Below are 26,853 nucleotides of genomic sequence, written 5' to 3'. Positions count from 1 at the left end.
GTAAAGTACAAGTGAAATAGCAGAAAAAACGGGAACAATAGAAGTCTCACAATTACCGCGGCACCAAAAGGGTATCTGTGTGGTGTGGTGTGCTGGGTGGGTACATATGTTGTGGTTACCATGCCAGCGATGTGGCTATTAAGCTGCAAGAAGCTGAGGAAACCAGGCATTTAGGTGGTTGAATGTGATGGTGGTGACCCCTGTTAATTATTCTACCCCTTTCCCTTTTGTACAAAACTGGGTGTTCTTGGATTCTTTCTGCCTAGAACTGAGTAAATGAAGAGGTACCGTGGTGACAGGTAATAGAGACACTAGGGGTGACATTCTATGGGATGAGATTTTTTCGCACTTTCAAAATCGCCCATTATCGCACTTTTTAATATCGCATTTTTGCCGCGAATTCGCATATTTAATGAGGTGCGAATTCTGGAATGAAAAGTGCGATAATGTGCGAATTTTAGGCATGAAAATGTGCGAATTTTAGGCATGAAAATGTGCGAATTTAAGGAAATGTGCGATTTTTTGTTCATAAAAAAAAAAAAAAAATGGCGTGGGGTCCCCCCTCCTGAGCATAACCAGCCCCGGGCTCATTGAGCTGGGGCTGTTCCAAAAATACGGGGGACAAAAAGCATAGGGGTCCCCCTTATTTCTGAAACCAGCCCCGGACTCTTGGACCGGTCCTGGTTCCAAAAATACGGGGGACAAAAAATCTGGGGGTCCCCCGTATTTTGAAACCAGCACCGGGCTCCAACAGCCCTCGGTGTCATGCCACAGCCAGGGGACACGTTTTATATAAGGTCCCCCGGCCGAAACATGAGCACCGTGGCTGGTCAGCCTTGGACGGGGTACCTGGAGGAGTGGGGACCCCCCCATAAAGGGGTGCCCCCCCCCAGGCTTCACCCGTCCAGGGCTGAAGCCCGGGGCTGTCACCGGCGTCCGTGGCCAGTGGACGCCGGCCTGATAGTGTTAAATCTTCCATACAAAACATTGCTTGATACAGAAGAACTACAAGTGCCAGCATACCTCCCCCGCATGCTGGGACTTGGAGAACCACAAGTCCCAGCATGCGGGGCATTAATGGGCCTGCTGGGACTTGTAGTCCACCTGTAAAAAGAATGTTAAAAAAAACACACACATAGAGAAGTAAAACTTTATTACACACATACACACACCTCACTTTTACACCCACATTCTTACCGATCCAGGATCCAGCGCTGGTCTCCCTTCTGCTGCAGAGCCGGCTACCCCCGCACTGACAGCGGGGACAACCGGCTCTCTCCGATGCCACTAACAGCCTCTGTAGCGCTGTCCCAGCGCTACAGAGGCTGAGAGCGTCTTTGGCTTATGCGTCTCCATGGAGACGCATAGCTCAGCCAATCAGGGCTGAGCTATGCGTCTCCATGGAGACGCATCGGCCAATCACGCTCTCAGCCTGTGTCGCGCTGGGACAGCGTGACAGAAGCTGTTAGCTGCATCGGAGAAAGCCGGTCAGCCCGCTGTCAGTGCGGGCTGTCCGGCTCTGCTGCAGAGAGACCAGCGCTGGATCCTGGATCGGTATGTATAGCGGTGTAAAAGTGAGGTGTGTGCATGTGTGTGTAATAAAGTTTTACTTCTCTGTGTGTGTGTTTTTTTTTACATTCTTTTTACAGGTGGACTACAAGTCCCAGCGGGCCCATTAATGCCCCGCATGCTGGGACTTGTGGTTCTCCAACTCCCAGCATGCGGGGGAGGTATGCTGGCACTTGTAGTTCTTCTATATCAAGCAATGTTATGTATGGAAGATTTAACACTATCAGGCCGGCGTCCACTGGCCACGGACGCCGGTGACAGCCCCGGGCTTCAGCCCTGGACGGGTGAAGCCTGGGGGGGGACCCCTTTATGGGGGGGTCCCCACTCCTCCAGGTACCCCGTCCAAGGCTGACCAGCCACGGTGCTCATGTTTCGGCCGGGGGACCTTATATAAAAAGTGTCCCCCGGCTGTGGCATGACACCGAGGGCTGTTGGAGCCCGGTGCTGGTTTCAAAATACGGGGGACCCCCAGATTTTTTTGTCCCCCGTATTTTTGGAACCAGGACCGGTCCAAGAGTCCGGGGCTGGTTTCAGAAATACGGGGGACCCCTATGCTTTTTGTCCCCCGTATTTTTGGAACCAGCCCCAGCTCAATGAGCCCGGGGCTGGTTATGCTCAGGAGGGGGGACCCCACGCAATTTTTTTTGTCAAAAAACACTTTTCCACATTTTTTAACACAGGGCCATGCACATATCTCTATGATCTGTGCAGGGTTCTGGCCAAATCGCATATCAGAACCTGGTCTGATTTTTTTACGATTTTTAGACACATATTTCAAATTCGCAACTCATTAAATATCCGAATTGTATACTTTTCAATGTGAAAACATCTGGATGCGAGTTCTGGCGAAAACTAAAAATCGCACTTCTAAAAAGTGCGACTTCGCTGCAAAACCGCACTTTTTGCCGATTTTCGCATCTCATTAAATATGCGAATTCGGGAAAAAGTGCGAAAACAGCCGTTTTTGCGATAAAATTCGCCAAAGTCAGATTATCTCATCCCATAGAATGTCACCCAAGGGATTGACTTTCAGTCTACTGCTATTAGCAGGACTACACATTAAATACTACTTGCTGTATAGTTTTTCTCTCCATGGCACCGGCATTTAGGTGTTGGGTCAACCCTTTTTGTCTTAGGACCCTTAAAAATCTGCTGATTATAGTTAATAGACACTGCTATATAAATTACGTTATATGTTTCTGGGACTTACCCTTACAATCGCATTGCTGTTAACACTATTTTTCTAAGCTAAACATTACAGCTGATGTTTCCCTAGCTACAAACACCTGCTAGCTTTGCAATTACTATAGTTTTCAGTAGTCTCAAGAATAATGTTTTAATGTCAGTGGGCAGTATTCAATGAGAAAAATTTGCCCTGTTTTATGGTGAATTTGTGCTTTTTTCGCCTTGGACGGAGCATTTTGCTCTCCAAAAGCGAGCAACCCTATTCAATGTGAAATGTGCACTTTTAAACTAAAAAAGGTATAGCACATGAATATATATTTAATTTAAAAAATATATATATATATATATTTTTTTTTACACAGAGCAGCCAGCACGCTCATTAGATATTCATATATTCACTGCATCCGATCATTACATATGCACGATCGGGTGCAGTGAATACTGGGTCCCCCGCTGGCTATAGGGGGGGCAGCTTGTGCTGCCTGGGTCCCGGGGAGCCCACCTCCCCTCCACATATGTTCTGGGGAAGCCAGAGAGACTTTAATCTCCCTGGCTGCCACCGTCCCACGGCTCCCTGCCAGCTCCCTGCTGCGAACGCTCGTCCGCTGCAGGGGTTAAGACTCGCCGCGAGTGGCGGCGAGTCTTAACCCCATTGAATAGAGGGAGCAGGAGTGGCAGCGAGCCCTCCAGGACAGGGCGAGTGCATTGCGAGAGAAAAAATCTCTCGCCATGCACGGCAAATTTTTTTCATTGAATACTGCCAGAGGTGAAACGTGGGTGACATCTAGTGGTGTCTGCTGTTATCTACATTATTCTGTTTAGTATCGACAAATTTGACTGCATCTCTCAGTCTGCTTTAATAATGCTCTCTTTTTTAATTCTGGGTTTGCTGCTAAGCTGGCAGAAGCTATAATTCAGGTCCATTTGACTCACATAGGTAGATGAAAAGATTGGAATTATCACTCACTATCACTGACCATACAATAGATTCGATTTGCAGATGGAGTAGCCTTGATATCTAATGGTCTTGGTGAATTTGAGGATTGTACAGTGCCCCACCAGAGGCTTAATAACCAACAGAAGCAGACTGGTCCTCAGCTAAGCCAAATCCCTTCACCCATTTCTGCAGAGGCTGATATTTGCCATAGTCAGGAGTGCCAGAATTATTTTATCACAGAGAATGTGGACTCCTTGGTCTCACGGCCTCCCCAATGTCCCCAGTCGGTTTTAAGCAATACTCTCTCTTTTTTTTTTTTATTTTAAAACATCAATACATGCAACAGGGGTATACTTTTCCCTGTAGACATTTTAGACAAGACAATACATAACATCAGGGTTGCCTACCCTCCCGGAATGGCCGGGAGGGTCCCGAAAATCGGGTGACCCTCTCGGCCCCCCGGAAAGGTGGACAACCCTCCCGGATTCTGGGGGACCCCCGCTCACCCCCTGATTGCGACTTCCCCACCCCCTCACTGTGGTGTTTAAATTACTTTATCTGCAGATCTCCGGGGAGGGGGCGGGTCTAAAGTGTCATAATAGCACCATTTAGCCCCGCCCCTCCACTGAGATAGGCAAATTGGGTAATTTTACTTCATGGGGGCGAGGCTTAATGATGTCACGTTTAAGCCCCGCCCCCGAACTCCAGCTGAAAGGCTCCTCTCTGGGCTTCTCCCGGAGAGGAGCTTTTAAAAGTCGTCAACCCTGCATAACATACAAAAAAACGTATTATTAAACTTGTATTTATACCGTAGGGGGAAAGAGGGGAAGGCAGAAGTTAGGTATGTCTCCTCGCTTTCCTGGTATCTAGGTTTCTCTCTAAAGACCCTTTCCCACTGCAGCTTTTAAATGGTAAATTACCGTTTAAAAGCCGTTTTTGTCCCATTTCCACTTACCCGTTTAAAGACCCGTTTATAATTTGGTGCTGCCGTAACCAGCACCAGGCTGAAAGAGCCGGGGCTGGTATTAAAAAATCAGGAAACCCGACAAATAGGGCTTTGCTGATTTTTTAAAACCAGTCCCAGGCTCCAGGTCCGGGGCTGGTTCCCAAAATATGGGGAACAAAATGACTAGGGGTCCCCCGTATTTTAAGAACCAGCCCCAGGCCAAACCAGCCAGCAGGGTAATGTCACAGCCGGGGGACACTTATTAGATAAGGTCCCGTGGCCAAAACATTCATCCTTACTGGCCAGGGACTTATCCCCTCCAGGACTTATCTGACCAGGATGAAGCCTGGTGCTGTTACCGGTGACCCTGTGCGGTGGTCACCGGGCTGATTGAGTGTAAAAAAAATAGAATAAACTATTGTCTTTTACTGTGGAACCAGTGGTCGAAGTGGGGCGGTATACGGGGGTATGGCATACCCCCACTTTAATCTGAAGATAAAAAAAAAAAGTTTTTTCCCCCCCCCTCAGGATGCTCTCTGATCACTCAGCAGCTCATATTGTGCTTTTGTAATACCCCTGTACAACGGGGCAGTCTGGCAGGGGACGTTGATGGACAGGGGGGTGTCCGAAGGTGCGCACTATATTCACTCTTTACTTTTCCATACCCCCACTTCAAAATTTCCATACCCCCACTTCAAAATTTCCACTTCGACCACTGTGTGGAACTATGAGTCCCAGCAAGCCTCCCCCGCATGCTGAGACTTGGAGAACCACAAGTCCCAGCATGCAGGGCATTAAAGGGCCCGCTGGCACTTGTAGTTATACAGTAAAAGAAATGGTTAAATAAACACACACTGACAACACAGAAAAATAAAAGTTTAATACATACATTACACACACATACTGATACTTACCTATCATGAGCCCGTAGGTAGGTCCTGGGGTCCGGGGCTCCAGGTAAACTTAGCTCCTTTGTAGCTGAACACAATATCATGCTGAATGATCCGGCTAACTCTTCTTGGCTAGAAAAACTGGAACAAAAATGTGAAGCCTATAAGTTAGATCTGATTAAGTTTAAGCGCAACAAAAAACGTACGGTTGACAGTGACTATGAAGAAAACCTTGTGTATGGCTGGCTAGCGGGGGTTAATCAGCGTCAAGGGAATGCGGAAAAGAAACGTCGCCCATGGCAACCTAGAGCTGCAAGAGGGCAAACACACTGTGTGAGATAGCCGCAGCTAACCATGATAGTGACTTTATGATATCAGACTCAAATGATGCAAACAGCATGCAGAGTGTCCCTTTAGGACAGGCTCCGGTGGCAACGGCCATTTCAAGCAGAGGCGACCCACCTGCCGGACTAAACAAAGTCAAAGAAATATGACGAAACCCACTGCGGACCAACAGGAAACAGCCGTAATCAATTTGTCTAACCGCACGTTAACATCTGATGAGCTGCGAGTACTTAATAAAGGCGGTACTTGTTTCCTAGCACGGCCACAATCTTTGGCATCGTGTACCTTTAAGTTAAGGTACACGATGCCCGCGATGGACCCGATTTCCTTTGAAATCAGGTCCATTTTGCCGGCAAAGGGAAAATCGCGGGCATCGCGTCGGTCGCGACCATTAACATTGGCCCCGACGCGATGCCCACGATTTGGCCATAGGCTTCAATGTTAAAATATTTTTTAACATTGAAATTGGGAGCATCGCGTCGGTCTTGTGCCATTATAATGGCACAAGGTGAGATGGACTTGATTAAGTCCATCTCACATAGTAAAAAATGTGAAATGGGCCAATATGACCCATTTCACATTATATATGTCCCCGTCGTCACCCCACGATTGACGTGAACCCGAAGCGTGGCGAGCGCAGCGAGCCCGCAAGGTGCGGCAGTGCGCGTCCTCCGACCTTTTCATTCCCCTACTATCCACGTCGGCGTGGAGTTGAGAATATAAAGTGTGGCAAGCGCAGCAAGCCACCGAGCCCGAAGCGTGGCGAGCGCAGCGAGCCCCATGAGAGGACGCGTATACCTGTGAAGTTATACGCGTCCGCTCGCCACACTTTATATTCTCAACTCCAAGCCGACGTGGATAGTAGGGGAATGAAAAGGTCGGAGGACGCGCACCGCCGCCCCTCGCAGGCTCGCTGCGCTCGCCACGCTTCGGGTTCACGTCAATCGTGGGGTGGGGTTTACGGTGTTAAATTGGGGGTGTAGGGAATATTTTACATTGAATCCCAGGGACCCTATTCACATTTGATTCAATTAAAAAATCGGGTCGGTCGCATCGCATGCGACCAAATCGCATGCGATGCGACCGACGACATTTTTCCGACACGACCACCTCGATCGGTGTGGCCGTGCTAGGAAACAAGTACCATAAAGGCCTCTCATATGTTCCAACCAATGGCTATGAGCCTTTCCTTTGGAAACGGGACCAGCATACATTTTTGCGAAAATTACGTCTCAAAGAACATTTCCAATATCATCCAGAAACCAGGAATCAAGAAAATATTTAAAGAGCGCAAATGTAACACTGGATTTCTGATAAGAAATATATGTTTTTATTTTTTATCATTAGTTAATAATAATCACACACCTAAGTGGTGGGCAAAGCAATTAGTATACTTTTTTAAAACACACACAATACATAACACATGTAACAATTAAAATAAAATACAATTTAAATAAAAGACATGGACATCCAATCAATTCTTAGGCTGGCCAGCCCGACTTTTTGTAGCAAATATATCTGTACATTTTTGGATTAAATTATCAAGTCTCTCCAATCGGTATTTGCTAGATGCGATGCGACCGACGTGATTACCGCGATTTCACATAGGGAACAATGTTAAATGGCCCAATTGACCCGATTTTACATAGGGAACAATGTTAAATGGCCCACAGAGGCCAAATAGCCACCCTCAAGTGTGAAATGGCCCCCCCAATTGTTAACGCCACCCCACGATCAACGTCAACCCGAAGCGTGGCGAGTGGCGGCGGTACGCGTCCTACGACCTTTTCATACCCCCACTATCCACGTCGGCGTGGAGTTGAGAATAGAAAGTGTGGCGAGCGCAGCGAGCGGACGCGGATACCTGTGGAGCCCGCAATGGGACGCGGATACCTGTGAAGGTATCCGCGTCCCCTCGCCACACTTTCTATTCTCAACTCCACGCCGACGTGGATAGTGGGGGTATGAAAAGGTCGTAGGACACGTACCGCCGCCCCTCACGGGCTCGCTGCGCTCGCCACGTGTTCGGGTTGATGTTGATCGTGGGGTGGCGTTAACAATTGGGGGGGCCATTTCACACTTGAGGGTGGCTATTTGGCCTCTGTGGGCCATTTAACATTGTTCCCTATGTAAAATCAGGTCAATTGGGCCATTTAACATTGTTCCCTATGTGAAATCACGGTAATCTCGTCGGTCGCATCCGATGCGACCGACGCGATTTTTTACCTTGCGCTGCCCAAGATCAAAATCGTGTGCGCCGTTCTAGGTAAAGAGTACCATTTATAATTTTTGGTACTTGTTTAGTTTCACTGCGTAAGCATTGCCGCGCGCTACTTCCGGTTCGGCGCTCATCAAACTTTCTAAAATAAACTCCATGCCAAAGTGGATAGTTCATACCCCCACTATACACATTGGCATGGAGTTGATTTTAGATAGTGTGGCGAGCGCAGCTAGCCACCAAGCCCGTAGCATGGGTGAGCGCATGGGCAAGGGGACTCAGATGCACGGCCATGCTGCCACCGTGAAACTAAACATGTGTCGGATACAGTATATAGGGGTGATTTCAGGTTGGCTCGCAAAGCACATTTGGTTTGCTAATGGACAAAACCGTGTGCCCTGCAGGCCAGGCATATGTAATGTACAGAGAGAGTTAGATTTGGGTTAGATTGTTTCTGTGCAGGGTAAATATGCTTTGTTTTTACACTGCAATATAGATATCAGTTTGAAGTATATCCTCCACCCAAATCTAACTCTCTCTGCACATGTTACATCATCCCCACATGCAGTGTACATGGTTTTGTCCATTAAGAAATTAAATGTGCTTTGCGAGCCAACCTGAATCACCCCCATAGTATGGGAAGGGATACAATGCAGGCTGAATAACAGTGCAGGATATAGTGTGGGTTGGATACAGTGCAGGTTAGCTACAGTGTAGTCTAGATACAATGCAGCATACAGTGCAGGTTGGATACATTGTCGGAAACAGTGTGGGTTGGATACAAAGCTGGATTCAGTGCGCGTCAGGTACAGTACAGTGTATGCTACAATGCTGGTCATATACAGTAAAGTGTAGATACTTTGCGAGATACATTGTGTGTCAAATACAGTGTCGATTACAGTGCGCATCAGCTACAATGCAGGATATAGGGGGTATTCTGGTTGCTTTGCAACCAGAATACCTTTTCAGCCCTGTGCGCATTTCTGTACATGTGCATGCACCCACTGTGAATAGTGGGATTGTTTGGTGCACGCACCCAGGATAGCAGGTGGGGGCAGAGAGGGGTGTGGGGCAGTGTTTCAGGGGCATTCCCATAGGAACCCTGGGTGTTCTCATGGTAATGAGGCCATGATGGACAGACGGGGGGCGGACAATTGACATCACCAGATGTCAGCTGCCCGCCGATTTCCTCCGAAGGGTGCACGCATATGTAAGGTTACCTCAGAGCAACCTTACATATGCATGCCTGTTCCACATCATTCGATGGTCGCTGGCCATCGAATGATGTGGGTGTTCTCTCGTAGCGTGCAAATGGATGTTTAACATAAACATCCATTCGCAGCCTGTGCGTGGGTACACACGCTGCAAGGATTTAGTGGTTTGCCAGGTGGGGTTTGGTGGACTCACAAGGCTGTGAATTCGGTAGGCAGCCAGCAGGATTGCATACGATATGCTGTATGTGGTCCTTTTGCATATGATGCATCATATGTGATTCCAATTGTTGTGGCAGCCATGTCGTGCTCTGTATCCGATCCTATGCACAAGGGACCATGCACTGGATCGAAATTGGAGGTTAAAACACATATGACATGGCTCTTTTCACATGATCTATAGTGCTGATGATCAAAATCATCAGGGACCATATAAGTGTCCTTTACTCGCATTTGCTCAGAGGACGAGGACTCTTCCAAGTTCCGAGATTTGCAAATGGATCCATGGTGATTACTGATGTATGCACATATTTGCACTGTGCATATATACAGTACTTTCCTTCTGCATGTTGGCCCTCTGTTGTAGTTCACTGCGTTTTGTCTATACAGCGATCAACCATTAGAAGCTGATTGGTTGGTAATTTCTTTCTTTTTTTATAATTCTCCAATGTTTGGTATCCAAATTTCACCCATGGTCTCTCCTATGTACCCTCATAAGGTCTTTGCATCGACATGAAAATTCAGATGTTAAGCTTAAAAAGTTTTTATTTTCTAGGCATGCACCAGGAGAACCACAACCTGTGCATAAGCAGCAGGTATAGGGCAGTGACGTGCAGTGGTGGCTGTGAATGGAGAGGCACTGTCACAGCCATCATCACAACCCCCCTCCTCCCGGCTCTCGTGCCGGACTGCAGCCAACACTCGCTGCCCTCCCTTTAGCAGCAGCTAGCCAGCAACCTTTCCCCGCCGCCATCTCCATCCTCGCCTGCCAACCCCCCATCCCGCACCTGGCCGCCGCCAACACCAGCGCCGCAGTAGCCGTCCCCCACCGTCACCTCTGTCCCCAGTCATAAAATTGTACTTACCAGGCAGGGGAGAGGGACACAGCATGTGGCAGGGAACCAGGACTCGGGAGCTGGGGAGGGGGGAGCAAAAGTAAAGGCCCCCATACATTAGGCCGACTTGTCCTAGGGACAAGTCGGACCCAATTTACCTGCGAGCCGCCCGGCAGCTCCCCGGGAGGCTCACATACAATTTGGCACTTGATGTGCCATTTTTACATGGGATAAATCGCATGCGATTTATCCCATGTAAAAAAAAACCCGGGGAGCTGCAGGGCGGTGAGCAGTAGTGGGGGCGGGCAGCGGCAGTAGTGGGGACGGGCAGCGGTGGTGGGGGCGGCCAGCGGCGGTAGTGGGGGCGGGCAGCGGCGACGGGCGGCGTTTGCGGTGAGCGCAGTGACAGTGTACTTACACATAGCAGCAGCGGCGGGGACGGGACGCGCAGTAGCGGCTATTATATTTTTAAAATACTTGTCAAATGACCGGCCGCTCTCTGATTGGCCGGAGAGCTCTCAGCCAATCAGAGAGCGGCCAGTCATTTGACAAGTATTTTAAAAATATAATAGCCGCCACTGCGCGTCCCGTCCCCGCCGCTGCTGCTATGTGTAAGTACACTGCGCTCACCGCAAACGCCGCCCGTCCCCGCCGCCGCTGCCCGCCCCCACTACCGCCGCTGGCCGCCCCCACCACCGCTGCCCGCCCCCACTACTCCCCCGGTGTCTGTATGCATATGCCTGTCAGGTGGCAGGCATATGCATACAGGGAGGTCGGACGTGATCGTATGTACAGACCGTCCGACCTCCCTGATCCGGTCCGATGCGCACGGGACCGCGCATCGGATCGGATCAAATGTCACATACCTACGATTTTGGGCCGATTTCATCCGATTATCGGCACAAAGTGCCGAAATCGGATGAAATCGTCCCAAAATCGCATAGTGTATGGGGGCCTTAACACTGTCATGCTTAAATGACAGGGGCTGCTGTGATTGGACAGCAGCTGGATCTGCTGTCCAATCACAGCAGCCCCTGTGAATTAAGCACTTTTAGAAGTGCCGCTTTTGGCGTTATTTTTAATGGGCTTTGCCGTTCTTTGTGGGAGGCACGCTTATCGGTGCCTCTCAAACTAGGTTAAATAATAAAATCTAGTAAAATAATCTAAAGAAAATACTTATGACACAGAATATGTGTCATAGGTATATTCTTTGTATTATTTTGAAACAAAATGACTGGGGAAGCACTGCCTCCCCTGACTGCACATACCTGGTAAAGGGCCTGAATCTGGTAACTTGCAAAAGAAAATTCTCTCTCTAATGGAAAAACCATGTGCACTGCAGGTGGGGCAGATGTAACATGTGCAGATAGAGTTAGATCCCCAGAGGCACTCCTGCACTGCTGACACCTTCTGTCATAGTAATTGCACTATTGGTGCATATGGCCCTCACTGTATTCCACACTATATTCAACCTGCAGTTTATCCAGCCCACACTGTATCCCACAGTGTATTCAACTCATATTGTATCCAAGCTGCAGTATATCCTACTTTGTCTCTGATGACAGGCTGAAAGTGGTCAGCGCTGACATTAGAGAACCACCCCAAAAATGTGTGGGCATGCCTGCATTTTTCAAACACACCTAGAAAACTTCCAGACGATAATCGCCCAATTTGATTTTTCGGTACTTGTTTCCTAGCAGGGCGCCCAGATTTCTTACGTACGCAAACGTAGTGAAATCGCATCTCATCGCATCGCATGGTACGTTTTAACCGTGCGATGTGTGTGATGCGATGCTTCATTGTACAAGCACCCATGCCATGAGATTTGATGAGTGCTTACAATAAGATGTGATGGGTGCTTACAATGAGATTTGATGCGTGCATAGTATGTGATGTGATAGTTGCTTACAATTGTAAGCACCTGCACCTACGCCATTGTTTAGCGTCAACCCCAGTATCCACGCCACCCCGAAGCGTGGCGAGTGCAGCGGAGCGTGTCCTCCGACCTTTTCATACCCCCACTCCACGTTGGCGTGGAGTTGACTTTTAGATAGTGTGGCGAGCGCAGCGAGGGGACACGGATTATTTTACATGTATTCCGCTGCGCTCGCCACACTTCGGGCTCGGTGGCTCGCTGCGCTCGCCACACTATATAAAGTCTACTCCACACCGACGTGGTCGGAGCACACATTCCGCTGCGCTTGCCACGCTTCAGGGTGGCGTGGATACTGGGGTTGATGCTAAACAATGGCATAGGTGCAGGTGCTTACAATTGTAAGCGCCCATCACATCACATACTATGCACACATCACAAAGCATCACATCTCATTGTAAGCACCCATCACATCTCATGGCATGGGTGCTTGTACAATGAAATATCGCATCGCATTTGGTGCCATGCGATCCTATGCGATATTTCATTGTATAAACACTCCTGTGCAGTTAACATGGGCATTGCATCGCGATTTTCCTACGCAGAATAGCACGCCAAGCTATTTGCTTAGTGGGCACCCTGCTAGGAAACAAGTACCAATTTTTCAATTAGCAAAATCTATTTCTGAATTAGGCCCACAGACTGTGACATGGCAGTTAGAAGCTGATTAGTTGGTAGTTTATCTCTTTCAATTTGTCACTCTCCAAGGCTTAGTATATCTGTTGGTATATTATGTTGCTGGCATGAGATTGTGTGGATGGCCTGTTATACTGTACAGATGACTAGAGAGAAGCTGAGGGAGGGCCCTGTATCTGCAGTAACCTTTGGAGGAAGAATATTAGTAGGCGGGATTGGATGGAAATGCATTATTATGTCTCTGCCTCAGTCACTCTCTGTGCCTCGGAGCTGTCCTTTGTTCTGGATCTAGGTGGTAAGATAACCTTTCTGATCTCGTGTATGTCACTAGCATCTGTGTAGTCCATTCATCCACTGTGTGCTGTCACCCTATTTATCAACCTGATCCATAATATACAAGCAAAATAAAGCCTTATTTTGCAAACAAGAAATCTGCAGCCATGGTGGGGTGCTTCCTCAACAGACAATCCTAGAACATCTGTAACAGTCAACAGATGAGTCTGTGGTCTACTATACACACAGTTGTTGTTTGGAGGTAATTGTAATTTTCTCCCTTCCTGTGCAATGTGTGTGTGTGTGTGTGGGTGGGCAGGGGGGATGTGGGGGGCACTGCTGAAAGTAGAACAATATATATATATGATAGAGCATGTCTGTTATTTCAGGACTGGTGCGCATGGTGCATGATGCATACTGACGTAAAGTGATTTTTTTTCATCACAGATATGAATGCATTCGGGGAAACCTATCACCTCTTTATAATTGCTTTAAATCTTTTCTGGATGAATAAATGTGGTATATGTTGGAATATTAGTAATGTGTGTAAAACTTGTTTATTTTTCTTGCCACAAAAAAAAAAAGTTGTTTCTGTATAAAAAGTATTGTTTTGAAGGGTTATTATGATACTTGGTTTAAAATATTATTATTTCAATTGTTTTGGTTTGGATTAAACATAGTCTATGTAATTGTGGATTACTTTGGTTTAGCCAATTCAGTTGAGCTAATAAGGCATTAGTACACTTTTATGTATGATTCACTATAGATACAATGGGGCTTATTCAGACCCATTCGTACAGGTCCGAATTTTGCCCAGTCTACGATGTTGGTGGTGGCGATAATGCAAATTCCGATAGTGAACACAGAAGGGTCGCACATTGATTGGCAGCCAGGGGACGAACCGGGGTGGACACCCGGCGTTTCATGGGTGCGCCCGTAGAAATGCTGGGCTGGCCCCATGGAACGCAGGCATTCCCCAGCCTGCTCGTGGCAGGCCGATGACATCACAAGACATCAGCGCCATTCCTCAAATCAGACTTCAGCGTGCAGCAGAAAATTAAGTCCCGGCTTACCTTTCTGCTGCGAACAGAGTAAAAGTCATCCTATGATGACCATTGATTGATTTCTCCTCTGAGTGGGCGCATGCAAGTGGATGTGTAAGCATACACATTTGCTCACAACTTAGCAAGGGGGTCCGGCAGGGATGTGGCAGTGTTATATATGTTTTTTCCAATATACCAATGGGTTGCGTGAGCTAACCAGGTAAGAGGGGGGTGATGGCTCTCAGAGGTTTGTCTTTCAGGATGTGCCCTGAGGCCTATTGAACCTGTCCAGCAGGGCTCAGCCTGGGGGAGGGGGATGTTTCAGATTGGGTCCTTGTGAAACCTTCTGCCAGTCACCCCCTCTGTTACATGAGGACTTCTGTCACTGGGAGCCAGCAATTTTCTTTTGGTCACAGGGTTTGTAGCTGGTCACGATCCCAGCAGTAGATGGTTTGTTAACGGTTTCAGCTATGGTGTTTGTAGCAGTTGCGCTTGTATGGTGAATATTGTGATAGATTTAATTATCTTAAAAGCATTTCTGACCTCCTGCTCCTTCTTCTGGAAGTTTAGGTGATTGTGGTAGTTTGTTCCAGTTATACAAGGGTTAATCGGCCATCTTGGGGTAGGTATTTGTCTTGATTGGTTCTCATATTGCTCCTTCAATTTGATGATGCATCTATCAATCTTTCTTGCTCAGGCTTCGGATTGGTTCTTAGACCTCTATTCAGTTGCCTGGTTACTGTGGTTTGTTTTATTCACACCAATAGATCATTTTTAAATAAGTACATCAACAATAAGTGTCTAAATTCCTATGAATAGTACAATGAATGCAGCATCTAGGATTAACTGTATCTTTTATCCACTGTGTTGGAAGGTTAGAACAGTCTGCTCTATGTACATGCAGCGTTTATTCCAGGGATAAAGGGGTTAATCGGCCATCTTGGGGCAGGTGTTTGTCGTAATTGGTTCACCTATTGTTAATTCTACTGGATGATGCAACTGCCAATCTTTCTTGCTCTGACTTTTGATTGGTCCTTAGACCCCTATGTATCTTTTTTGGTTACTTAGTATGGTTTGTTTTGTTCACATCAAGATTTAATGTTTAGCTAATGTACATATGCAATACTTATCAAAATGACTGAATAGTACAATGCAGCATCTAGGGTTATCTGTATCTTTTGTCCACTGTGTTGGAAGATTAGAGCAGTGTTTGTTCCAGGTATATAGGGGTTAATGGGCCATCTTGGGGCAGGTGTTTATCGTGATTAGTTCTCACATTGTTCATTGTATTGGATGATCAAATGAAAGGAACAATGGGGCAGATGTATTAAGCAGCCCATACACGCTGCTAAGCGTGCTGAGCCGATGTGTGCTTTGAGGTGTGCGCTCCTGCGCACCTCATCGCACAGTACAAAAAGTATGTACTTGCACATACTTTTTGTACTTAGGTTTCATCAAATTGCATCGCATTGCATGCACAACGCATGCACATGCAATGCAATGCAATGTGATCCCTGCTATTGCAGCCCACAACTCACGCCCGCCCGCATCGGGACGTGTATGGGCTGCCTTAAGCCTTAACAAGAGATAAATGCAAGTGTAATAAGGAGAGATAACTAGCAGACCAGCCCTACCAACACAGGGGGCACCACACTCCCAAACCCATCCCATTAGCAGTAACATATGTCTGGGCTTAAGCCCAGTGTAAGGCCACATGATAATGGCATATAACATCTGAGAGCCAGCTTACCTGGAGCTACCCCTGGGCTTAAGCCCAGACATATGTTACTGCTAATGGGATGGGTTTGAGAGTGTGGTGCCCCCTGTGTTGGTAGGGCTGGTCTGCTCCAGGTTAGCACACCCTAAAGGAGCCCATAGACGCTCCGTTGTGTCCGGCTCCGTTTTGTACTATGCGATGCGCACTCCCGCGCATCACATAGTACGGTACAAAAAGTATGTGCTGCACATACTTTTTGTACTAGGTAAACATCGTATCGAATCGCAGTGCATGCACACTGCATGCACAAGGGATGCGATCCGATACGATGTGTGCTGTTTCAGCACAGAACGGATCCGTTAAACGGACCGTGTATGGGGGGCTTAACACTTTATTAACACTTATTTTTTTAGAACACTTATCACATTGTATATATTTTGTATTTTAATCACACCTTCACTTCCCTACATAGAACTTATGTGCTTCTTACTAATTTTTCATTTGTGTGCTGCCCTGGAGTACTCAGTCTGTGTCGGCATGTTGGGGGCCCACACCCCAGACCCATACCCAGTATTAGGGACCCCCAGTGACAGAGATGCCTCTACGTACGGCCTGGGGGCTTAGCCCTATATCTGCAGATATATTCAACCAAGATCTCTGTATTATCTGATTATTATGTAGTTATTTTTCACTCAGTGTGCAATTGGGATACCAAATGTTTTTTTTCCTAGACAGAATTACCCCTCCCTTGTGACACACCTCTGATTGAGCAGCTTACCAACAAAAGTGTTGTGTTGTTGAGAAAGGTGTTTCAATACAGGTGATGACAATCATCAATGAAGAGGGAAGTCCAGGAATAGAGTATTCTGTCCCTCCTGGACAGTGTCATGTTGGGAGGTATGCACACTTGAATTTATCTCTTGTTAAGGCTTAATACATCTGTCCCAATATGAGAACCAACTCTTGGCCTCAGAGCCCGAAGTAACACCTATCGGCACTTGCGCACCTTATGTGAAAACTCAATCCAGGCCTACAATCCCTGAATGGAAAATGGGGTTCGCCTCCTGGCCCCCTGGGAAGATGGGCAAGTCTCCCGCTTGATGGCCAGAGCCCCCGTTCCCCCCTTCCCTGCTTGTTCAATTACCGCAAATTGCGGGTCCACGGGGCGGAGCTAAAATTATGCGATAGCGGCATTTATGCAATGCCTCCTCTCCGCAGCCCGCGAATCACAAGTTTTATGGCCTGGGGGCAGGGCCAAGTGATGTCAGCCATAGCCTGATTATGTGTGTGGTGCGGCACAAACTAACAATATTACATCAAACTATGCCCTGCTTGTAAAACCGCATTCACCTTAACACATGGTTGCTAACTTTTAGATTTTCCTCTCTGGGAGAAGCCTGGAGAGGAGACTTTCAGCAGCCGTTCACGGATCTCGGTGGAGGGCGCGGGGCTAAAATGATGCAATTGTGACACTTTAGCTCCACCCCCTCCTCCTCCGCGAATTGTCGCATTTAAATGCCGTGATCAGGGGTGCAGTGGGGGTCCCCCTAAATCCGGGGGCCCACCTTTCCCGGGGGCCTGGGAGGGGGACACTCCCGGCCATTCCGGGAGGGTAGGCAACCCTGCCTTAACAATCACAGTGCAAAAAAAAAAAAATGATGGGACTGCCTGTTACACTTCCCTACATAGAGCTGGCCAGCTCACACTCCATTGGATGTTCCCGCTAAGCCTACTTGGGGACTGGAGAGGTGACAGCTGCACATCCTGTCCACCTCTTAACCCCAAACACCCACGGGAAGCTACATGCTCTCCCTCTGCTGGTTATACCTGGAAAGGTGGCATCCAGATAGTCTGTGCACCTTTCAATAAATGCACCAGGGAACTCTACTACTGGGCCTAGTGCCCAGGATCACTTATACTGAATTCAGACCTGTGGGCCCACCTAATTGGGCCTGGTGCCCCCTACTTGTGCACAGGCCTAAGGCGTGGTAATTACCGACAGGCCTTGGTTCCTGGTTCTGGTGCCCACGATCCTGGAGGGCCTGACTAAAATGGCCCACAGGCCAGGAGGGCCCGACTATAATGGCCCACAGGCCAGGAGGGCCTGACTACCATATCCATAGGCCGAGTGGGCCTGACTCTGCCGTCCGGCCTAATGCCTGATCACCCAGTGGTCTAGAGGGGATTAAGTTAAAATCCCGGCGGTCGGGATCCCGGCGTTCAGAATCCCGACGCCGGAATCCCGACCGCCGAAATGCCGACACATTCTCCCTCCACACTAATTTATTCTCCCTCCAGGGGTGTCGTGGACGGGGTGAATAAATTAGTGTGCCGAGCGTAGCGAGGCACCGGGCCCGCTGCGTGGCGAGCGCAGCGAGCCCACAAGGGGGGGCGATCCACGTCCCCCCCTTGTCGGCATTTCGGCTGTCGGGATTCCGGCATCGGGATTCTGAACGCCAGGATCCCGACCGCCGGGATTCAATACTGAATCCGTCTAGAGTAGGGGGTTGGTGTCCACCGGTCACCTACCTATAGTAGGGAGAGGCCAGGGCGGAGCTTTGTCAGCTCTTTTGTATTCCACTATTGACATCTCTCTTCAATCTTCTGCCGCTGGCCCATCCTGGCCATCCTAAACATTCTTTTTTACAATTAGACTACAAGTCCCAACGGGCCCATTAATGTCCCGCATGCTGGGACTTGTGGTTCTCCAAGTTCCAGCATGCGGGGGAGGTCTGCTGGCACTTGTAGTTCTCCTGTATAAAGCAGTGTTAGGTATGTGAGAATTAACCCTATCAGGCCAGCATCCACTGACCACGGACAGCAGTGACAACCCCGGGCTTCAGCCCTGGATGGGTGAAGCCTGGGGGGGGGGGGGCCTTTATTGGGGGGGGGTTCCCTCTCCTCCAGGTACCCCGTCCAAGGCTGACCAGCCTTGGTGCTCATGTTTCAGCCAGGGGACCTTATATAAAAAGTGTTCCCCGGCTGTGGCATGACACCGAGGGCTGTTGGAGCCCGATGCTGGTTTCAAAATACCGGGGACCCCCAGATTTTTTGTCCCCCGAATTTTTGGAACCAGGACCGCTCCAAGAGTCCGGGGCTGGTTTCAGAAATATGGGGGACCCCTATAATTTTTGTCCCCCGTATTCTTGGACCTCACGCCGTTTAAAAAAAAAAAACACTTTCACACATTTTTTTTACACAGGACCACGCACAGATCTCAATGATCTGTTCAGGGTTCTGGCCAATTTGCATATCAGAACCTGGTCTACATGTTTGGCGATTTTTAGACACATTTTCCCAAATTCACATCTCATTAAATATGCGAATTGTATACTTTTCTATGGGAAAACATCTGGATACGAGTTCCGGCGCAACTAAAAAAAATAGCAAAATTCAGAATGTGCTATTTCGTGGCAAAATCTGCGGTTTTTGCCATTTTTCCCAACTCATTAACGGCAGGATGCTGTAACATCCGCACACACGGTACGCCATACATCGCCGGCTACCACGGATATAATGCTGTAACATATGCGATTATTATGGCAAAGGACAGCTCTTTCGTTAAGTGCCGTAGTGTAGTCGTTAGTTGGGGGGGCCGGGGGCCCGGCACCAGCAAGCCTGGCAGGCCATCGTTGCATGTGGTATACTATGTAATGGGTGTGTGACACGTAAAAGGGGTTTCGGTGTGGATTTTTGGCGCGCGCCTGTCCGTATTTTACGAAAATGTGGCATTAGTTTTGCCTGTCAACGATGTATCTAAGTATAGTGATGTAATAATCCTGATACTGTAATGCTGGCTCCGCCCTTTATTGATTTGTTGCCACCCACATGAGGCCACTTTCAGAAATTTTCCAGGGCCACTTTTAGTCCCCAATCCGCCCCTGAATGTCACCCATAGTATAGGTTCCATTCAGTGCTGGATGAATACTGTATGGGTCTGATATGCCAATTGCATATTACACTTACTGTGATGTGGTGCCAGCAGTGCAGGAGTGATGACAGTGTCCTCAGATATAGGTGGTGGCTGTGCAGGAGTGATGCCAGTGTCCTGAGAGTGGGGTGATGGCAGTGCAGGAGTGATGGCAGTGTTCTCAGAGAGGGGTGGCAGCAGTGCTAAAGCTGTGTCACAAGTACAGGTGTGCTGGTGGTGTACTCTGTTCAAGAGTGGTGGAGGTGTACTGGCAGTGTGCTCAGAGTGGGGTGGCAGGAGTACCAGCTATGTCGGTAGTACAGGTGTGCCAGGGGAGTGCTTAGTTATAGGATGGTGGAGGTTTCCTCAATTTGAGGGAGACAACATTGTAGGCAATGCAGGAATGCTTGCGGTGTTGGCAATGCACGGTTTGCTGTTTTTGGTAGTGCAGGAGTGTGCGCTGTATCCTCAGTGTGGGTGTTGGCAGTGCAAGGTTGCCAGCAGTGCAGGAGTGCCAGCACAGGGGTGACGGCGGAAGAGTCCCCAGTGCAAGGGGGTGGGTGGTGCTATCCTGCTGCTGCCTGCTACTGCATCAAGAGATGCTGGCCCTGAAGAACAGAGAGATGTCAGGCAACATGCAGCCATGGGCAGGCTGGATATTTCAAAAGTCTCACTGAAATAAATGGGTGGCCGCTAATTGTCCATGACAGACAACCATCTATTTTAATGGGTATTTAATGGGTATTTCAATCATTTGCCACTGAAGCCTGTTTTCCATGGCGCCCTGGCCTCTCCTACAGCAGCCCAGCAGCAGCAGTATTCAGTGCGTGGAGCACGCCTCTCCTGCCCAACGCTTCCTCATTCTTCATACTAGCACCCAGATGTACAGTATCAAACTTCAAAAAGTGTTAAAATGGAGAGTGGTAAACAGCCAGCCAATCAGCTACAAACTCCTATGTTACAGGCTAGGTTTGAAAAATGACAGGTACAATTTGATTGGCTGTTTGTTTATCACTCTCCCCTCTCACCTTTTTAAGCTTAATACATCTGGCCCCTAGGTGTGTGCAGGGGCTGGCTGGCAACTTTCAGCATGAGGGACAAACACACACAAGTGTCCCAGCTTTTCACAGGGAATACAATGCATAAATGGGCATGACCAGGGGCTGATTGGCCCACCGGGAAACCGGGCCATTTCCCGGTGGGGCGGCCCAAAAAAGGCATTAAGAGGCCGCTCTCCCCCTGCTGGGCTGCAGCCCGCCATCTCTGCAGTTACACGCCACAGCACTTGTCCCTGAACAAATATGGCCGCACGCAGCTGCTCCCGCTGTTCTTGTGTGAGGAGGATGCTCAGGTAATCCCTGGGATCACTGCAGGCAGCTGAGAAGTTTTTTGCATGCTGGGGATGAGCGGCGCTGCCAGCCCGCCCCCGCATCCGGCACTCATTAATTGAAGCTGGTGGCCCTGCCCCCCAGCGTAGGCCCACAGGAGGCACCCGACTGCTAACATGTACGGCCCCACCCATCGCCCTTAAGAACCTGGCGGCTGCAGGCCTTAAGAACGCTGCAGACTGGCCATTCCTGCTGTATCTCTGGACATTGGTCCTGCCTGCTCTCTTCACTGGCACCCGATCTGCACCATGCACAGTGGTGAGTAGCACACATTTATTCTCTTGTATATTGTGTGCCGTTTCCAGTGATTAGCATCTCCTACAGCCCCTCCCCCACCAGGGTGACCTGACATATCCCCACCACTCCCTGTGGTCCCCTCCACCCTCACAATTTCCTTGTACCCCTTCACCCCTCTGTGCCCACCTCGCCCCACCTGGTGCCCCCCTCAACTCACAATCCCCTGTGCCCACCTCATCCATCCCTTTACTATAACCCCCACACCTCACCCTGTGCCAACTTCACAGCTTCCTGGGCAGCTTTCTATCCTTCGCTGCCCACCAACATCCTGACCACTGGTCATTACACAAGATAAAGCTGGGAAGGAGATCTTTATCTTGTGTAATGACCAGTAGTCAGGATGTTGGTGTGCTGAATACTGACTCCAGCATCCTAAAGTTAGGCATCCTGGCAGGGTCAGGTAAATATATTTACCATCCCCCTTCCCCCTAACACTCCCTTCCTGCAGCCTAACCCCACCACCCCCCATGGCCTGACCATGCTGCACATACAAGAGGAGGCTCTTGTGGATGCTGGGTGCTGCTGGTCCCTCCTACTTGTGTCCCTACTTTGGCTGGCCTGGCTCTCTTCCTGCTGCCGTTTGATCCCTGATGGTCACACATTTGGGGTGGCCCTGCTCTCCTCCCGCTACTGCTGGATCCCCATTGGTTGCCCATTTGGGTGGCATAACTCTCCTCCCTCCACCGCTGGATCCCCTCTGGGTACCTTTGCTTAACCCCCGCTCCCATTAATATAAATATTCCAAAGTGAGTTGCTATTCATTTCCATGCTGTCACTCTGTCCGTGTCCCTGCTGTCACTGTCCCCTTCCCTGTCCCTGCTGTCACTCTCCCCACCTCTCAGCAGACCCCGCCCCCTATTAGGGCTGCTTCCCAAAATTTCCCGTGCTGGATTTCTAGCCCAATCCGCCCCTGGGCATGACAATACTGTTGGGGGAGTGGTATGTCCAATGTGGGAGTAGTTTAAATAACTAATGAAATAACGGGCAGGATGCAGTGCTAATAGTATATAGGCACTTCTGTTTGGAAGCTGGAGGACACACTTGGCTCTGTTTTTGATGCTGGTTCAAAAAAAATCCCCCACCCAATCAAAGTGCCGATATCGAGGCTATTCCGTATCGGATTTCTATAGAGACACCTTATCCCTTCATGAATTTTTAAAGATTGTTTTAGAATACCGCTCTTCTTGTATACCCCTGAGGAAGTCTCTTCGGAGACGAAACGCGTTGGGTTCTGTTCTTGCGGTGATTCATCAATTACATTGGAATCAAGCAGATGTCTTCTGATTTTTAATAAATGTTATTTATACATCCTTGTTTTATTGTTCACCTTTATTGTAATACTGAAGGTGGTGGTACTTCCAACAGCTCCCTCTACGCTCCTACTGTTTGTTTCTGTCTCATCTCCCACTAACAGGGGAGATTCTGTAGAGGTCGAAGCTCCCAACTATTGGAAGCGCGATCAAGGTCAACCCCCCCTTTCTGCATATATATATATATTTATATATATATATATATATATGTGTATGTATGTATGTGTATATATATATATATATATATATATGCAAGCGTTTGTATGCCCGGCACTCACTGGTTCCGCTGATAGCTTGCTGGGGGTGCCCTCAAATGGCCTTTGCAGGTCCCAAATAGATTTCCGGAATAACTGCGGCACTCCTCAGTCGGTTTGAAGTAAATAAAAATCCTTTATTGGCGCCCAACGGCGTTTCGGGGTATATCCCCCCGTCTTCAGGGACTAAAGGTACAAACAATATGTGCAAAACAAGCATATATATAGCATATGTGACACTCAAATAATTAAAACTAGAGTGCTCTCACCTGTCCGGCGTCGCCGCCCGCTCCGGGTGCTCCACGCTGTTTCCCCGTCGCGTCCAATGCACGTGGGACGGCGGCGCCGCACAGTGACGTCACTCCGGCAGGGAATCAAGGTTGCTAGGCTACGCCTGAAGATGTAAACAAACGGCGGCCATCTTTTACAGCACTTGCGATTCCTGCACACAGAAAAACATTTTAAAAGTTATAAAAATATCGTGATTAAAAACATGAAAGCATTTGAGATTTAAGGACAGTAGTGAATATTAACATCATAAGATGCAATGTTATACACAAACTGATACGGAATTTACATAACATAATACATCCTTTAAGGTGGGAATTTCCTCTACCTAAGGGTATTGGTGACCTGATAATAGAGCAAAAAAACGTGAGAAAACACTAAGGAGAATCTCTTCAGAGAAAGCACTGCAATCCTAGGGCCTCATTCAAACCCCTAGGTGCGATGGTATCTAAGGAATATATCCATTTACTTTCTCTTTGCAAGAGAATTTTTGCCCTGTTCCCTCCCCTTAAAGTGGTAGGGACATGGTCTATGATAATGGCCCTTAGGCTGGGGATAGTATGTTTGTATTGGGCAAAATGCCTGGCCACAGGCTGTTCACTTGAGCCACTGCTGAGTGCTTGTTTTATGGCGCTTCGATGTTGCGCCATACGCTCCCTAAACTGTCGTTGGGTCTTGCCCACGTATGACAGCCCACATGGACAAGTTAACATGTATATAACATACGTAGTGGTACAGGTGACAGCTTGTCTGATGTTTATACGTCTACCTGTATGTGGATGGTTAAATGTTTTACTTGGTGTTAGGGTATTGCACGTAGTGCAGCCTAAACACCTAAAACATCCAGTTTTTTGGGTCAAAAAATGCGTATGTTGTTTTTTAAGGAGAGGGGTTACATCCAATTTGACTACTTTATCCCGGATGTTGTTACCCCTAGTATAGCTAGGCAACAATCTACTGGTCCTCAGGGTGGGTAAATCAGGATCTGAATTGATCATAGGCCACCATCGTTTGGCCTTTTTGATGACAGGATCTGTGTCAATTGTGTATTTATTAACCCAGGGTATCACTTCACCCATATTTTTCTTAGGTTTGGCGATCATAGTTTGTGGCCTGGGAATGGACAATACTTTTTCTTTAATTTTACCCAATTCAACGCGATCATATCCCCTTTCAACAAATTTTTCTATCATTTGATTTAATGCTTCCACCGTCTGGTCCGGATCTGACGTGATTCTACGGACTCTAAGAAGCTGGGAATAGGGGAGTCCCTTTTTGAGGGATACTGGGTGAAAACTATTAGCTTTTAGAACAGTATTCCTGTCCGTCGGTTTGACATAAATCGAAGTGGCAATCTGATTGTTGAAGGCCTGGATGTTGATATCAAGAAAATGTATATTACTCTCACTGATATCAAAAGTGAATTTAATCACACTATCAGTGAGATTATGAGCATCCAGAAGGTTGCTTAAAGATTCTTTAGTACCCATCCAAAAAATGATTAAATCATCGATAAATCTTCGATATAATCGTATTTCCGATATCAGAGTGCCATTTCTGTAAAATAAATCCTGTTCCACTGAAAACATAAATGCATTCGCGTACGATGGGGCCACTGAGGACCCCATCGCACACCCTGCTACCTGTAAGAAATATTTGCCATTATACAAAAAGTAGTTATGGGTTAAGACCATCAAAAGTAGCTCCAAAAACAAAGATATTGGGGGGCCCATATAATGGACATTATCAGTTATGAGTCGACGGACTGCCTCCACACCTGCCCCATGCGGTATACAGGTGTAGAGGCTAGTCACATCCGCACTACACATGTGGAATTGAGATGGTAAAATATTATCAGGTCACCAATACCCTTAGGTAGAGGAAATTCCCACCTTAAAGGATGTATTATGTTATGTAAATTCCGTATCAGTTTGTGTATAACATTGCATCTTATGATGTTAATATTCACTACTGTCCTTAAATCTCAAATGCTTTCATGTTTTTAATCACGATATTTTTATAACTTTTAAAATGTTTTTCTGTGTGCAGGAATCGCAAGTGCTGTAAAAGATGGCCGCCGTTTGTTTACATCTTCAGGCGTAGCCTAGCAACCTTGATTCCCTGCCGGAGTGACGTCACTGTGCGGCGCCGCCGTCCCACGTGCATTGGACGCGACGGGGAAACAGCGTGGAGCACCCGGAGCGGGCGGCGACGCCGGACAGGTGAGAGCACTCTAGTTTTAATTATTTGAGTGTCACATATGCTATATATATGCTTGTTTTGCACATATTGTTTGTACCTTTAGTCCCTGAAGACGGGGGGATATACCCCGAAACGCCGTTGGGCGCCAATAAAGGATTTTTATTTACTTCAAACCGACTGAGGAGTGCCGCAGTTATTCCGGAAATCTATTTGGGACCTGCAAAGGCCATTTGAGGGCACCCCCAGCAAGCTATCAGCGGAACCAGTGAGTGCCGGGCATACAAACGCTTGCATATTGGACCCCACAGCACATATCCCACAGTGCAGTGAGTGTCAGCCAAGGCACCTGGACCATATCTTTTTTCATTTATATATAGCAGTGGACTGTTTCTGTGTGTGTTACTTAACACTTAAACACAGTGATTGGACAGCAGTGATTGCACTGATCAAGGACTTGGTGACCTGTTTTAGGAGTGGAGAATTGTGACATCACGATTGAATAATGACTGACACTACAGATGTTGAACAGACCCTAGAGCTTATACATTCAGATGCCAGGGAACGCTTCAGCTATTCGGATGCAGAAGCTAACAACATCTTGATACAGCAAAAAATGGATGACAATTCTGTTCCTCCCACCAATGATAATTTATATAAACAATGGTTGAAACTCAAGCAAAAGGAATGCGACTTTTTGTACCACGGTATCAGTTTGTCGGATTACTACCGTAACAATCAGATACCGCGTGGATTCAGGGTCCATAACATGCCCACCATAGGCAGATATAACATCAATTTCTGCCGACGGTGGGTAGCCATACTAAATAAGTGTTCAATGGACCTATTATTATTAGTCATTGATGAGTCAACCAGGGAGCTGAATAACATCAAAGAACAGATTACAACCTTTGAAGTGGCACATAAGCAGACCTTAGTGGAAGATACCAGTGTCCAGTGGATTACAAAGATCGACGCACAAATGACGCAATACAAACGTGAGCTGATAGCTTTCAAAAAAGAAAAACAAAAGAAAGTACAGCAAGACTATGAACAGAGAAAAGTCTACTCATGGCTGAGTAACAGCCGTCCACGTCAGGAGCGTCGACATCAACCCAGACAGTACCGTCAGGCTAATTTCACGTCCAATAGAGACGACTCAAGTACTTCATACAGTGAATCTGACTCTCAAGCCACAACATCTCATCAAGGTATCCCCCCTTTAGGGGCACGCGCCCGCATGGGCGCA

General features: G+C 47.9%; 1 protein-coding gene across 6 annotated transcripts in view; it reads left to right on the top strand.

The window, feature by feature from the left end:
- Window positions 1-26,853, top strand: part of SLC29A4 (solute carrier family 29 member 4) — a 243,524-nt gene that overhangs the window by 8,529 nt on the left and 208,142 nt on the right. For 2 of the 6 annotated variants that reach the window (XM_083153584.1, XM_083153579.1), the window contains exon 1: window positions 13,064-13,220. The exons of 1 other annotated variant lie outside the window; for it this stretch is intronic. Coding sequence is in view for 1 of the 5 variants with exons in the window: in XM_083153583.1 (XP_083009709.1) it covers window positions 13,145-13,220 (76 nt within the window). In the remaining 4 variants the exon portion in view is untranslated. Of the gene's footprint in view, window positions 1-13,058; window positions 13,221-13,310; window positions 13,461-25,454; window positions 25,628-26,853 lie in introns of those variants that run through there. 3 more of the 6 variants (XM_083153580.1, XM_083153583.1, XM_083153581.1) reach the window with 3 other exon arrangements.

Source organism: Crinia signifera, chromosome 7, assembly GCF_055691185.1.
Source record: "Crinia signifera chromosome 7, ASM5569118v1, whole genome shotgun sequence".
Classification (NCBI taxonomy): domain Eukaryota; kingdom Metazoa; phylum Chordata; class Amphibia; order Anura; family Myobatrachidae; genus Crinia; species Crinia signifera.
The sequence above is the reverse complement of the archived record's forward strand: the minus strand, read 5'-3'. Positions and strand labels throughout refer to the sequence as shown.